Source organism: Parasteatoda tepidariorum, chromosome 7, assembly GCF_982258835.1.
Source record: "Parasteatoda tepidariorum strain Cologne lab strain chromosome 7, Ptep-v5.0, whole genome shotgun sequence".
Lineage (NCBI taxonomy): Eukaryota > Metazoa > Arthropoda > Arachnida > Araneae > Theridiidae > Parasteatoda > Parasteatoda tepidariorum.
Window position 1 is genome coordinate 13,904,263 of NC_141761.1, and position 12,960 is coordinate 13,917,222.

Genomic DNA, 12,960 nt, shown 5'->3' on the forward strand with positions numbered 1-12,960 from the left:
TTAATTTTATCTAATTAATTATAGATTAATTAGATTCGATTAATATTGTACTGACTTATTGAAAGATTTTTTTTTTAAAAAAGGAGGTAAATAAAAATTTTTTCGTGATCAGATTAAGTTCAGAACGAAAAAAATACACAGCGCTTGTGATTTCGCACTGTATTGTGTAAATATATAGCATTGATTCCACACGAAGTACGCAGAAGCGGTTTCCGACTCAATATGCTCTCAAGTCTATTCAACATCTCGAAACGAAATAGTCTTTATCAGTACTGAAACATCGGTATTAGAGCCATACTCATTGGAAGCAATTTTTTTCGCATGCGTATAGAAACCTGTTTGAAAGTGTTTCACCAGTAAATATTTTCCACCAATCTGGTTTTAATTCGCATGCCAAAAAATCGTAGATAGTGAGATATCTTTCAGGCTTTATTTCATTTATCGTTAGATTGCGATTTTTCTTTCTTTTTTTTATCGACGACTTAATTCAAAGGATATAGGCATTTTATCTTTACAAAAAAATATATATATAGTCATTTTTTACTTTTTACTGCTTCTAAAATTTCTTGATTTGTTGGAAATGCTGTCTCATCCTTACTATCGATATCGCTACTAGTAAAAATATTTGATTCGAATCTAGAACGTTTTTTTTCTTCTTTTCTTCAATATTAGTAGCGTGTGAAGCTTCTTTTCCTGTCGCTTTCCAGAAAAAAATCTCTGACATCGCTAGATGTTGTCGACTTCCATCTTATTTCTTCTTCGGTATGCCGCTTTGAAAAATCAGTTTTCAAATTTGTTTTGATTATTGTGACTTCACAATTGCAACAAATAACCTTTTCGCTAGACATGATTTTTTTAAAAAAAGAATATTTTTACGCATGAAATTTTCCACATAAGTGCAAAAAATATAAAATGCTCTGTTCTCATAAGAAAACAAAGCAAATTACTGCGCCAGCGATTGAGGCCGAAGTTGGCAAATTTCGAAACATAGCTTAATAAAGGGGGAAAAAATTCTCCCCCATTTATCCAGTAACTGTTTGTGTTGGAGATTAACGGAGAATTACGAGCGCTTTTTCCTTCCGCGGTACGCTAGAAAAAAAATTTTGCAGAACCATTATTGCTTCTGCAGAAATTTTTTGTTTCTGTAGAAAATGTTTTTTTTTTGTTGGTAAAACAGCTTCTGTTTCTGCAGAATCTTTTTTGAGAACTTTTGGTTGTGGCAAACCAAAAATTTTTATTTTCCAATTAAAAAAAATCTTTCTGCAAGATCTCAGTCGCTTTCTGCGACAATGTCGCTGTGTCGCCGTGTTTTTGCCACGGGGGATGTGAATTCATCTATAGATTTCTTGATTAATGTAATAAATTACTTAAAAGTTCAAAATTCCATTTTGGGAACAAAGGAACAGTTATGATATTTCATTTGCATTATTTTCTTAAAAATATAATTTAAATACAAAGTGTAATTGGTGCATATTTTTTTTTGCTCATTTAGAATTTTTAATCACAGTTTAACATGAAATAATAGTAATTAAAAAAATAAGACAAATAAAAAAGATTGCTTTAGCATGGACAAGTTAAAGAAAAGAATTGAGAAAAATGACTCTTAATTTTTGACATGTATGAATTTGGTGACACGATTTTCCTGCTCATTATAAAGCATCAATATAAACAAGATTTAACCCTTCTACTAAGTTTTTTACAGTTCTTTAAAATTTGTTTATTTTGTAAATAATAATAGAATATTTTTTTGTGAAAATTTTTTTCTATCACTTTAATAAGATTCCATTACTTTTCATTATTTTTTAAGCATGCTACCTTTTTTCAATAAGTCAATATAACATTTTCATGAAATAGTAATGTAATACATTTAATTAATTGTGTTAAGCAAGATCAAATACAGGGAAACTTTAAATATTAGTTAAAGTAGTGCAAATATCAAACAATTCTTTATTCTATTGCCTTAAAGTCAAATTTAATATTTATTCATTCACTGTGATCATAATTATTGATAAGCTTGCTAGGGGTTAAATCTTTATTTAAAAAATTGTAATTAAATCTGAAGAATTGAAATATATTTTGTCTCCTGAAATCTTAAGTAATATTCTGTGGATACCTGAAAAATGAGCAAAATAAAATCTTCATTTTAAACTCTGCTGAATTTCTCTTAACATAGTACAATTTTGATATTCTGAATCTCTTCTGGCAAGAAATTTTTTTTTTAAGTATCTTATGCTATTTGCAAATAAGTTTAGTTAAATTGAATATAGTTACTAATATCAAAATAACTTTCCTTTCTTACTATGCAACTTACAAAATGTATATCACACATTAAAAAAGAAAATTTATTCATAAAAATCATTTTTTCAGTTATATTAACATTTACATGAATGAAATAGTTTAGTTTTCACTATTTAAATTATGAATTCTAAAAGAAATAAAACTTATTTCTCATAGTTTAATATTGTTTATTTTTAGTATAATTTTTTTATTAAAGCATTTAATGAATTTTTCAAAATTCTTATGCAATATTTACAATTTTTTCTTTTTTTAATTAAGTTATAACTCAGGAAACTGATTTATTTGTAAATCTATATATATATATTTCTCTTACACGGTGACAAAAAAAGCCTCATTACAACTTCCCAAATGGCAACGCTAGAAAATGTCACATGCCAAATCTAGCTGAAGTGGCTCAACATATACTAGCCCTTTTAAAAACGGAAACTGGAATAACCAGAGAGAGAATCAGCAGGTTGTTCAATTCAGCTGCAGCAATCTCATACTATTAAGCTAGGCAGAAGTGAATAGTCTTTGTTGATAGATCTCCATTTTAATATTTTGTCAAAAGCGCTTTTTTTCACGAATTTATATAGACTGAACCAGTTTTTAGTCATGGGCAACTTTATGTTGTCCTCTCTAGGGTTAGATCATTTGACAGCCTAACAATGATAGCTCCAAGTCCAGAAATTTATAATTGTGTGTTTAAGGAAGTTCTTAATCTTTAATAGTAATTATTTTTTGTTATTAACAAAGCCCTTAATCTTTCTCAGTATTTGTTCGTATTTAGTATTTATTTCAAATTAATGTTTAGTATCTGCAAGTTTTTCTTATGTATGTCAAAGTTCAAAGATTTATTCTTATGTTTTTAGCAAAGTTGTGAATCGTTCATCGTTATTATTTTTTAAAAATATAATGTTTTGTTTATGCTGGTTTTTCCATTGCAATTCACTTATTTCAATTTTTTATAGACTTAATTATAGCCAAAATTTTAACCTTTTTAAAGAGATATCAGTTTTAGAAATTTTATCTTAAGATTTTATACTATAGCACATTTCTAATGGGCTTAACGAATTACATGTCATTTATTTGAATTCAAATTTATTTTAATGACTTAGTATTTACTACAAAGATGTAATTTTTTTTAAAAAAAAAGTTGTTATATGGATTTGAATGATTGTTTTGAGAATTTTGCACATTTGCAATGTACCTAAGTTAGTAGCGAGCAAAACGAGCTTGGCTTGCGAAGCAAACCATTTAAGATTGCGTAGCAATTTTCGGGGGTTGGTGAGCGTTAGCGAGCAGGGGGCGCAGCCCACTTGTATATTTTAATTCTTTAATAACTTGTTCCACATATATATATAACTTATGTTGCCTACTTTTAAATAAAATTAATTTTGTAGCAGATTTTCTATGTACTCTTGAGAGTAATGGGCATTTCTACATCAATCATTCAATAAAAAAATTAAGGTCACTAATTTGGATAAGCTAAACATGTTTGAAATTTTGAAAATTTACAAATTTTTTACAATTTGTAAATTAATAGATAGAGAGTTGACCTAGAGAGCTAAATTGTGTGATATTTTGTTAAGATTTTCAGAGCATTTTATGGCATGTAGCATAGCTAAACTATGAAAAAAATTATTTTTTACTTAAATGTAAATATTAAAGCTTTAAATTTTTTTAAAATAATAAAATTTAATTTCCTTTCTCTGTTTTGGAAAAGTTGACACCAAAAAATAAATTAATAAATAAAAAAACAGCCAAACTAGTCTTAAGTTTATCATTTACATAAACCAAGTAGTAGTTAAAATCGCAAAATTCGCTATTAAAAAGAAGTTTTATTAAAAAGTGGCTTCTTCATTTGAACTACTAATTTTCATAACCTATTCTGGTCAAAATTGTGATATTTGTTATTCCTTTTATTAAATAACTCATAATAAAATAATTATACCCTAGGGAACAAATTTTTTGTTGTGTTTATACAAGTACTTGATCTTAATTAATTCCAATGTATGAATTTCATATATGTAATTTCCAGTTTTGTTTCTTTAAAGCTGAGTTCACAACTATATAAAAAATGTATCGTATATATATATATATATATATATATATATATATATATATATATGTTATTTTTATTTCATGTTATTTTTAAACATTGAAAAAATTAAAAAGTTGCATGAAAATTAAAAGTAACATTGCACAATGTATTTTTGAATGAAATAATAACATAACATAATAATAAAAATTGATGTGGTCCAAAATATTAAAATATTTTATTATAAGCACAACAATTCCTTTATAAAAGGAGAAAGGAAATTACTTATTTTTTAGCATCACCTTTAGCTTTGATCACTGCATATAAACAATTACATGGAATAAACAAGTGTTTGACAATTTTCTTTCAAGTCTTAGTAGTCCTAATGCTTTTCGCTTTTTGTTAATTAGAGCAACTTCTTATAGTTCTTTCTTTATTATCCATAAACTATAAATTTATGGATAATATATATGGTTGGGTAAGATCTGGGGAATTAACTGGCTACGGTGCCATTGTGATTTTGTATTAAGCAAGATCTGGAAATATTTTAGTGTATGGTGTGAGGCTAGTTGAAAAATAAAATCATCTTCATTTGTGCTCATGCAATTCCATACTATCACACCAACTTCCTGCACTTTTTCCGATACTATTGTGTAAATGCATATCCAAACTCAAATGCCTTGATTTTCATAAGAGGCACAGAACATAGTTTCGTCACTAATATTTTCTTTCAGTCTTTCAATCCCCATAACAAACTTGATTTGTATCATCACTTTCTTTTAAGCTTTTGTTTTATAGTCTTAAATAGTTTTGTTTTAGAAAAATATGAAATTGAAGGTGCTGAATTGATTTTTTTTTAACTTCACCATTCAATTTTTTTTTTTCAATTTATGTTTGATTTTTGGTAACCATTAAAATTATTATTTCTTTTTATTCTACTGATACTGCTATATGATTCTTAGTGAGAATAATCTGAACTGTTAGCTATATATATTTGAATTTTACTTGTTTGATATGAGTTATTAACTCTAAGTTTTATTGATTCTGAAATATCAGGAAAAACGTTCCCTTTTCAAAACAAGCATAAAACACAGAAAATCAAAATAATCGTTTAACAAATCAATAAATTAGTTTTTTTCTTGGATATTTAATATATATTTCAGTAAAACAAATTTTTTTTTTTAGTTTGCCCCTTGTCTTTTTTAAACGTAGTCTGGCATATATCTGCTGTTATAAAAAATTTTCTTATTTTTTTCTTTAATTTTTCCTTAGCCCATTATAAAGCCTGTATTGTATGACATATTCTGTTTTCCTATGTTTTAATTTATTTTTTCTGGAGTGCAGTCTCACTTTTCAAGTCAAGATCATCATAAATAAAATACATCGTTCATATCGTTATAAATAAAATATTAAGAAACTATTCCAACATAAAATTATAATAACTATGTATTTGGCGAGTAAAATAAGCTTATTTTGCGAAAAATATCGACCTTTAAAAGAAAAGTTTATTTGAAAATTGACTAACCCTGAATTTTTATTATAAAAACTTTTTGTTCGACTTCTAAACTTATAAGTCCATATTCAAATACTAACTAAATGTATAACTTTAAATTTATAATTTTTATTCAGTAAGGGTCAGATATTCCATTTAAATGTTTGACTTATGTTTATTTTGTCCTAAATTGAAGTACATCAAAATCAGAGGAGCTTCATTATAAAGTAATAAACTAATGCAGTATATATACCTGAAACTCAGTAAAGTTGAAGTCTCTATGCACCCTTTTAACTTTCAAACAGCTGCCGCTATTTTAAAATGTCTGTGGCTATTATTGTGTCTAGGTATTGTAAAATAGCTAGTACTGCATTATTATATTATTTAGAATGCCAACCCGAAGAAAGTTGGGGATTTGTCTCGACAAGATATGCGCTGTATCTTTAAGAGATTAGGGGAAAAGTAATGATCATATAAAGTCTTTGAAAATTATTTCTCATTTTGATAATGTATATAGTGCTTAAAAATTACGTTTTTTACTTATTTTTGTGTGATTACGCTACACACCCTGGAAAAGCTCTTTGAGTACTTAAACTGATCATAGTACAGTAAAAATTGCTAAATCCCAACTCTTTCATACAAAGTAAATATGTTCAGTTAAACCTATTTGCACATAAAAACCCTTATAACTTCCAAACTATGAAACTTTCAAACTTCATTATCTTTATGTCTGACACATATTAATTGATTTTTTGTAAATAAATAGTAATTTAAAAGTTTTCATACGAAAATGGCTGCAGAAGTTCACTTTGAACTTAAAATATCTGCATTTTGTTTTAAACTATAACTTTTGAAGCATTTAACAGCTTTGTTCTAAATATTTTTATGTTCACTTATTTTGGTAGAATGATTCTAGAATTTATTTTTCTTCCAATTTTAAATAATAAAGTCTCCTAGTTTTACTAGTTCCTTAGCTTTGTGATTACATATTTGAGATTAAAAGAGTAAATATGATGTAAGTACTCATTTTTCCAAACATAGAAGTTATTTAAAATTTTAATAACGTCACTGGGAAATAAAATTATATATATATAGGAATGAATGTCTGTATGTCTTTGTGCTAAGTCTGTGTTCCAAAAATAATGAAATTTGGCATGTTTATAACTCACAGCACTAAGAAGATCAGTGTCATAGCATTCTATGACGAACTGTTCAAGCGGGATAAGCAAGCGACAAATTTCATAGTTAATTTGTCTTGCAAGGCACAAGAAACGTTACTGTTATAAATGTTAAACTGGCTAATAATGAAACCCAAAAACCATAAGATAGTGCGATTCTCCAAAAATGCCTTTTATTTAAAAGTATTCTTGTTCTGAAGGTTATATTTTTCTTCAAATTGTATTTTCATGTATCTGACATTCATTGCTTGAAAATATTTTATGTTTTTCAGCAGGCGAGCTACACTGATTCGCTTCTAACAGATCAGCATTTGAATCCCAGCCCTCCGTCTACCAGTTCCTCTTGCTGGTCAATGTCTTCTTCTGTATCCTTACCTCCAGGCAGAGTCAGAAGTTAGTTATTTGTCTATTTTTTTTTAAATTTAAGTCTAAAGGCTTTTTCTTATTCCATTATAGAAAAAAAAAATTTTTTTTTCATAAGATTTTTTTTTCTTATTGTAATTTAAACAATAGCTTTCTTGATTTTTTGGTGGTCAGCCAACAATTATCTAATCCGAATTCAACTAAATTAAAGAGCATTTTTACTCTAAATTAATTTATGCATTTTATAAGATATTAATCATAAACTTTTGTAGTGAAGAAAAGGAAATTCTTACTTTTTGAAGCCACAAACTTTTTATGTTCTACATTATTTTATGACTCATTTTAGTTAATTTTTACATGAAAGATTTTAACTAGATTTCCTCATGTATAGTGCGCAAAATAAAAAGGACAACCCTAAGTAGCTTTTGATTTAATATTATCGGATCTTTACCTTTTAGGACTCAATCTTAATGGTTCAAGGGCGTGACCTCAAATATGCTGATTAATTAATGCAGGCAAAAATTTAAGTTACACACATAAATGTATTTTCTCTGTATAAACATACTTTTCTTTGTTGATGGTTTCGAATTTCAAACCCCCAGAATATAGGATCTAACGGTATTCTGGAAAATATATTCTGGATAGCCTGGGCAGGAGTCACTATCAGAGTTTGAACCCCTTAATGTTAATTTTACTTTTTACGTATTTCACCATCAGTCTTAGAACTTTTTAAGCGAATTCAAAAGTTTTTGCTTATAATTATGTTAAAAAAAATTTATGAAGATTCTATACAAAATACAACTTTTAGTATATATAACTTTTTTTTAAATTTAATAGTAATAGCCAAAAAACTATTGGATTGTAAGGTATATAAGTTTTTAGATCATTTTAAAGAATGCAGTTGTAAATTGCGAAATGCAAAAATTTAGCAAAATTGTTCGATTAGTTTTTGGGAAATCAATTGCATTACTGTTAAGTAATATTAAATAATATTTGTGCATTTTAGAGTTCAGATCCTTAATAGTTAAAATAATTTAAAATAAAAAATCTTATTGAAGTAAAATTTATAATATTTAATATATATATCTTTCTTTTAAACAAAATCTGATTTTTATGTACCCTGATAAAATTATCCTCCGATGTTTCGTTCAAGGCTGCTACACCCCTAAACACGAAATCACCTGGTATATTTCTTTGCTTAGCAAATTAATTATTTGTTTGCTAAAACTACTTCGGCACAGAGACCTTATAAAAAAAAGTTCTTTATATATTATTGTTAATAAGTCGGGTTGATTTTGGTTAATTAGTTTTAAATGGTTTGCATTAATTAAATAATATTAACCTTTTTTTATTACTAATATTAAGAATTTTAGTGTAGTTTTATAGTTAAATGGTATTTAGTATTTATACATCTTATTAGAATTTTAATCATTAAACACAAAAATAATTTAAAAAAAATTCTGATTGAAATAAAATGTTACACTGTTAAATCTGTATTTCTTAAACAAAACATGATTTTAACACTGATAAAATGTACACAGCATAAGTTAATTCTTATTTTCTTTTTTTTTACTAAAATTACTAATGCAGAAAAATCTTAAGTACTAATTTTGTTAATTTGTGTAACAGAACAGGAAAACTTAAAAGATAGTTTATGTTTTCTCAGAATTAAGAAGAAACTTCAAAAACCAATTTTTTTCAAAATAGATTAAAATAAATGTAAAATCTGCCTCATTGATTTAGATTTTTTTTAAAACTCAAAAGAAAATGTTTTAGTTCATTATATATTTGATTACTTGATTATTTATTTCGTTATTTATTTGATTTGCTGATTAAACAAAGTATTTTTAGTCATCAAAATTTAATTTTTGAATGATCAAAATGTAAAAATAAAAATTTAAAATGCAAAATGTCAAAGTGAAATGTACATTAATGTACAGTCCGCAAAAAAAAAAAAAAAAAAAAAAAAAAAAATCACCCTGAATAACTTTTGTTCTAATGATTGGATTTTCACGAACTAAGTGTCAATCTTAAAGGTTCCGGGGGGTGACCTCAAATATGCTAATTAATTAGTGCTAACTATCAATTAAGTTACGAAATCAGACACAAAAACGTACTTTCTCTGACTAAACAATTTTTTTTTTACATATTTGGATTCTTAACCTTCGAAATATGGGGGGTAGCCGCAATCTGGGAAACGTGGTCCCCATAGTTTGATCAGGAGAGCGATCCAAAGTTCGTACCCCTTAATATTAATTTCACTTTTTACGTTTTTAGTCATATTTTTAAAACTAATGAAGCAATTCAAAGAAAATTGCACCCACTCATAAAACTCACTTTCCCAAAGATAATTTCATGAAAAAAATAATTTTTAATAATTATTAATTATTTTTTATTATTTAATTAAATTGAGGATGAAAAAATTTTGAATTATAAGGTATGAATTTTTTTATGCCATATTAATCTACATATTTTTCAATTGAAAAATCTAAAGTTTCAACTGTTTTTATTTATTCGAAGCTGAGAAAAATTAAAATTAATTATTTTTAAAAAAATAATTTGGCGACGATAAAGAAATGATTAAATGAGGCGATTAATATTAAAATGTGATAAACTTGCGAGGAACTTGACTTCGCGCGCGTAGCGTAAAATTTCATTCATATTTTTTTCCCTAATAATCGTTTGCTAATCTTTTTATTTTAATTTCTTTCAAACCATAAGATATAATATTTCTTTTTTATTCGTTTAATAATTTATTTACAATTTAGTAAAGAAATTTGAATAAAGCATTTTGAATAAAAAACACTTTATTCAACGAATGCCTAGGTTTATAAAAGCATGCATCTGATAGAATATGATTTTACATCAGATTGTGCTTATTTAATGTGATTATTTTTTATTTTTTGATTTTGTTTTTCAAACACTGATACAATCTCAATAATATACATGCGTATGCATAGATTTGGAATAATATATTTATCAATTTCTTGAATATATATTTCATAAATACTAATAAAAATACACAGTCAACATTTTTAGCATGTCTCACATCACAAATTTCTCAACATCTTATAGGGTAAACTAACCAATGAAGGAACATTTAAGCTTAGCTTGCCTTTAAAAAAAATCATGAACATTTCAAAATTTTTAATTTTAGCTAAATGATGTTGTCAACATATTTGTTATTAAATGAGAATTAGGTAAAAAAAAAATTAGATAACTTACATAATATTGTTTTAAGCTTTTGGTGGTTTAAATAATATGTAGTAAGATAACCAAGTGAAGGAACACTTCTTACCAGTGAATAAACACTAAATTTTCCAGTGAATGAACACTTAATTTTGAGAATGTTTGATGCTCGTTAGGAATTCATAGGCCACACAAGTGTCTAAAAACAAGATTTTACTTGGAATTACAACATATAACCACAGTTAACGTGGAAAATGTTACTTTTTTTTTCAGTCATGGAATGGAAAGTAAAATATGTTTGAATACATAATTTTAAAAAAAAATATTTCCTTTTTTTTCTCACAGTTTAATAGTCTATTCTAAATTATGAATGTTTATTTTTTTGTTTACTCTTTTCCCCATATTTTTTGAAGCTTTTTTTTAATCTTTTTAAGTATTTTTTTTCTCTTTGTCATACTTTCTGCTTTAACTTTTTTTCAGCTCTATAAATTTTCGTTCTTTTTCTGAAGTTAATGTAAAAAAGTAATTTATTTCTTTTTCTTTTGATTTAACCTTCTTCTTTTTTCCAAATTTTTGGCTAATGTAAATGTATCTTCGAAATTTCTTTTGATTTTTCAGTACCATTTCTAGAATTCCTCACTGGATAATAAATGAGAAAAAGGAGTTTCGAAGTTTGAGTAAAATCCATCTCTCATTGATTTATATCTAGTAGGTCTTCAGCAGTACTTACCATTTACTTATGGAACCAATTGTTTTTGCAACTAACAATGCCTTAATAGGACTTATCTCAAAATCAGTTTTCAAGATACTTTCATTATCAATGCTAGTTGTATCAGCTTCAGTGCCAAAATTTGATTAACCAAATGTTCTTTTTGAAATAAATTCTTCCATATGGAGAAAAGCACAGGCTATTGGATGTTTGGGAGATTAAACTTTTCTGTCAATGTTCTTTTAAAAATTTGCAACAGAACTTGTGAGATTTCCTTCTCAAGCTCCTGAAGAAATAGTGCATCGTTACTCTCGAAGCACGTGTTTTGTTGATAAGCTGTCTTGCTCATTAAATCTTGGTGTCTGTTTTGCATGCATTTGTTAAAGTCAAAGTTTTCTACATCGAATGGAAAAATATCGCATTTCATAAAAGCATTTTAACTTCATCAGTTGATACCTCAAAATCTTATTTAAAAATGGATGTAAAATTTTCCCGGCATATGTTTTACAATTCTTTTTTTTTCAAGATTTAACGGGAGATTTCCATGAATTAGGTAGAAAACTAAACCAGAAAATTTGTTTTGATGAACGAAACTTGCTCAGTTTCAAATTGATATGAGATTTATACCTAGGGAATAGGGAATTTAATAGCATTTTTAATTACCCATGGGTAGTAACATTTGCAATATATTTGTAAAATGTTGCTGCAGTTATCGTTTTATTTCATGAATCGCTTTTTCCAATGAAATATTTAGCAGGGACTGATTCTGTAATATCTCAAAGAATTCTTCAGTAATTCTTTTATTCTTTTGAATTCTTTTCTGAAGTTATTTAAGCCTGACAAGTCTTGAGAATGGGTGATTATATTTGAACTCTCGAAACATGTCGACTTTTACTTCCCTCTTCATATTCTAATGCACATTCGTAAGGTTTTCTATAATCTACTATATTTCTTTTTTCTATAACTCAAAGAATTGCTGAATGCTTAGTGGCATTTTAAAAACATTGAAATATGTTATGTTTAAGAATAAGATATTGAAATATACGATAAAAGCCAGTTGAGTTTTTATCGTCAATTATACTGTTTTACATTTGGATCTTGATCATTATTTTGATAAGGATTTTACACTCGTTAAAGTAAACATATGCATTTTAATATTTTAACAGGATTCATGTGGTCTTTAAAAACGTAAGAGCATCAATATTGTAAAAGTTATATTTAACTTAAAAATTAAAATTTTGAGACCAGATACTTTGAGTTAATGAAATTAAATATTTTAACTTTTAAGTTTTTGTGCCCCCATTTCAGTATCTTAAGGAACTTACGAGCTCTGTTTGAAAAGAGAGTATCAGATATATACAGGGTGATTCTAAAAAGATGGGCAAAATTTTAGTAAGTGATAGTACACACCCAAGCAAACAATTTTCATCAAAGGATGCATGGTCGAAAACAAAACGCAAAACCGCTAAAGGGCGTCAAAGTTCATGTTCTTATATGAGGCAAAAACACACAAAGAACGATGAAATTAAGTTATAAAAGCAAATTTAATGGCATGTGATTACAATAAATGTTCAAAACAGTGGCCGGCAGCGACTATGCACGCAGTACAGCAGCGAAGAAAAGATAGTTGAACATTCTGAAACACACCAGGCATATCACGAACTTTCCCTGCAGCGGCCGAAAGCTTGGCGACAAGTTCATCTGCAGTTTC

General features: G+C 26.9%; 1 protein-coding gene across 3 annotated transcripts in view; it reads left to right on the forward strand.

Annotated features, from left to right (window-relative positions):
- Positions 1-12,960, forward strand: part of LOC147806873 (uncharacterized) — a 76,307-nt gene that overhangs the window by 22,655 nt on the left and 40,692 nt on the right. For all 3 annotated transcript variants that reach the window (XM_087167367.1, XM_087167369.1, XM_087167368.1), the window contains exon 3: positions 7,261-7,381. In XM_087167367.1, coding sequence (XP_087023493.1) covers positions 7,261-7,381 — 121 coding nt within the window. The remainder of the gene's footprint in view (positions 1-7,260; positions 7,382-12,960) is intronic.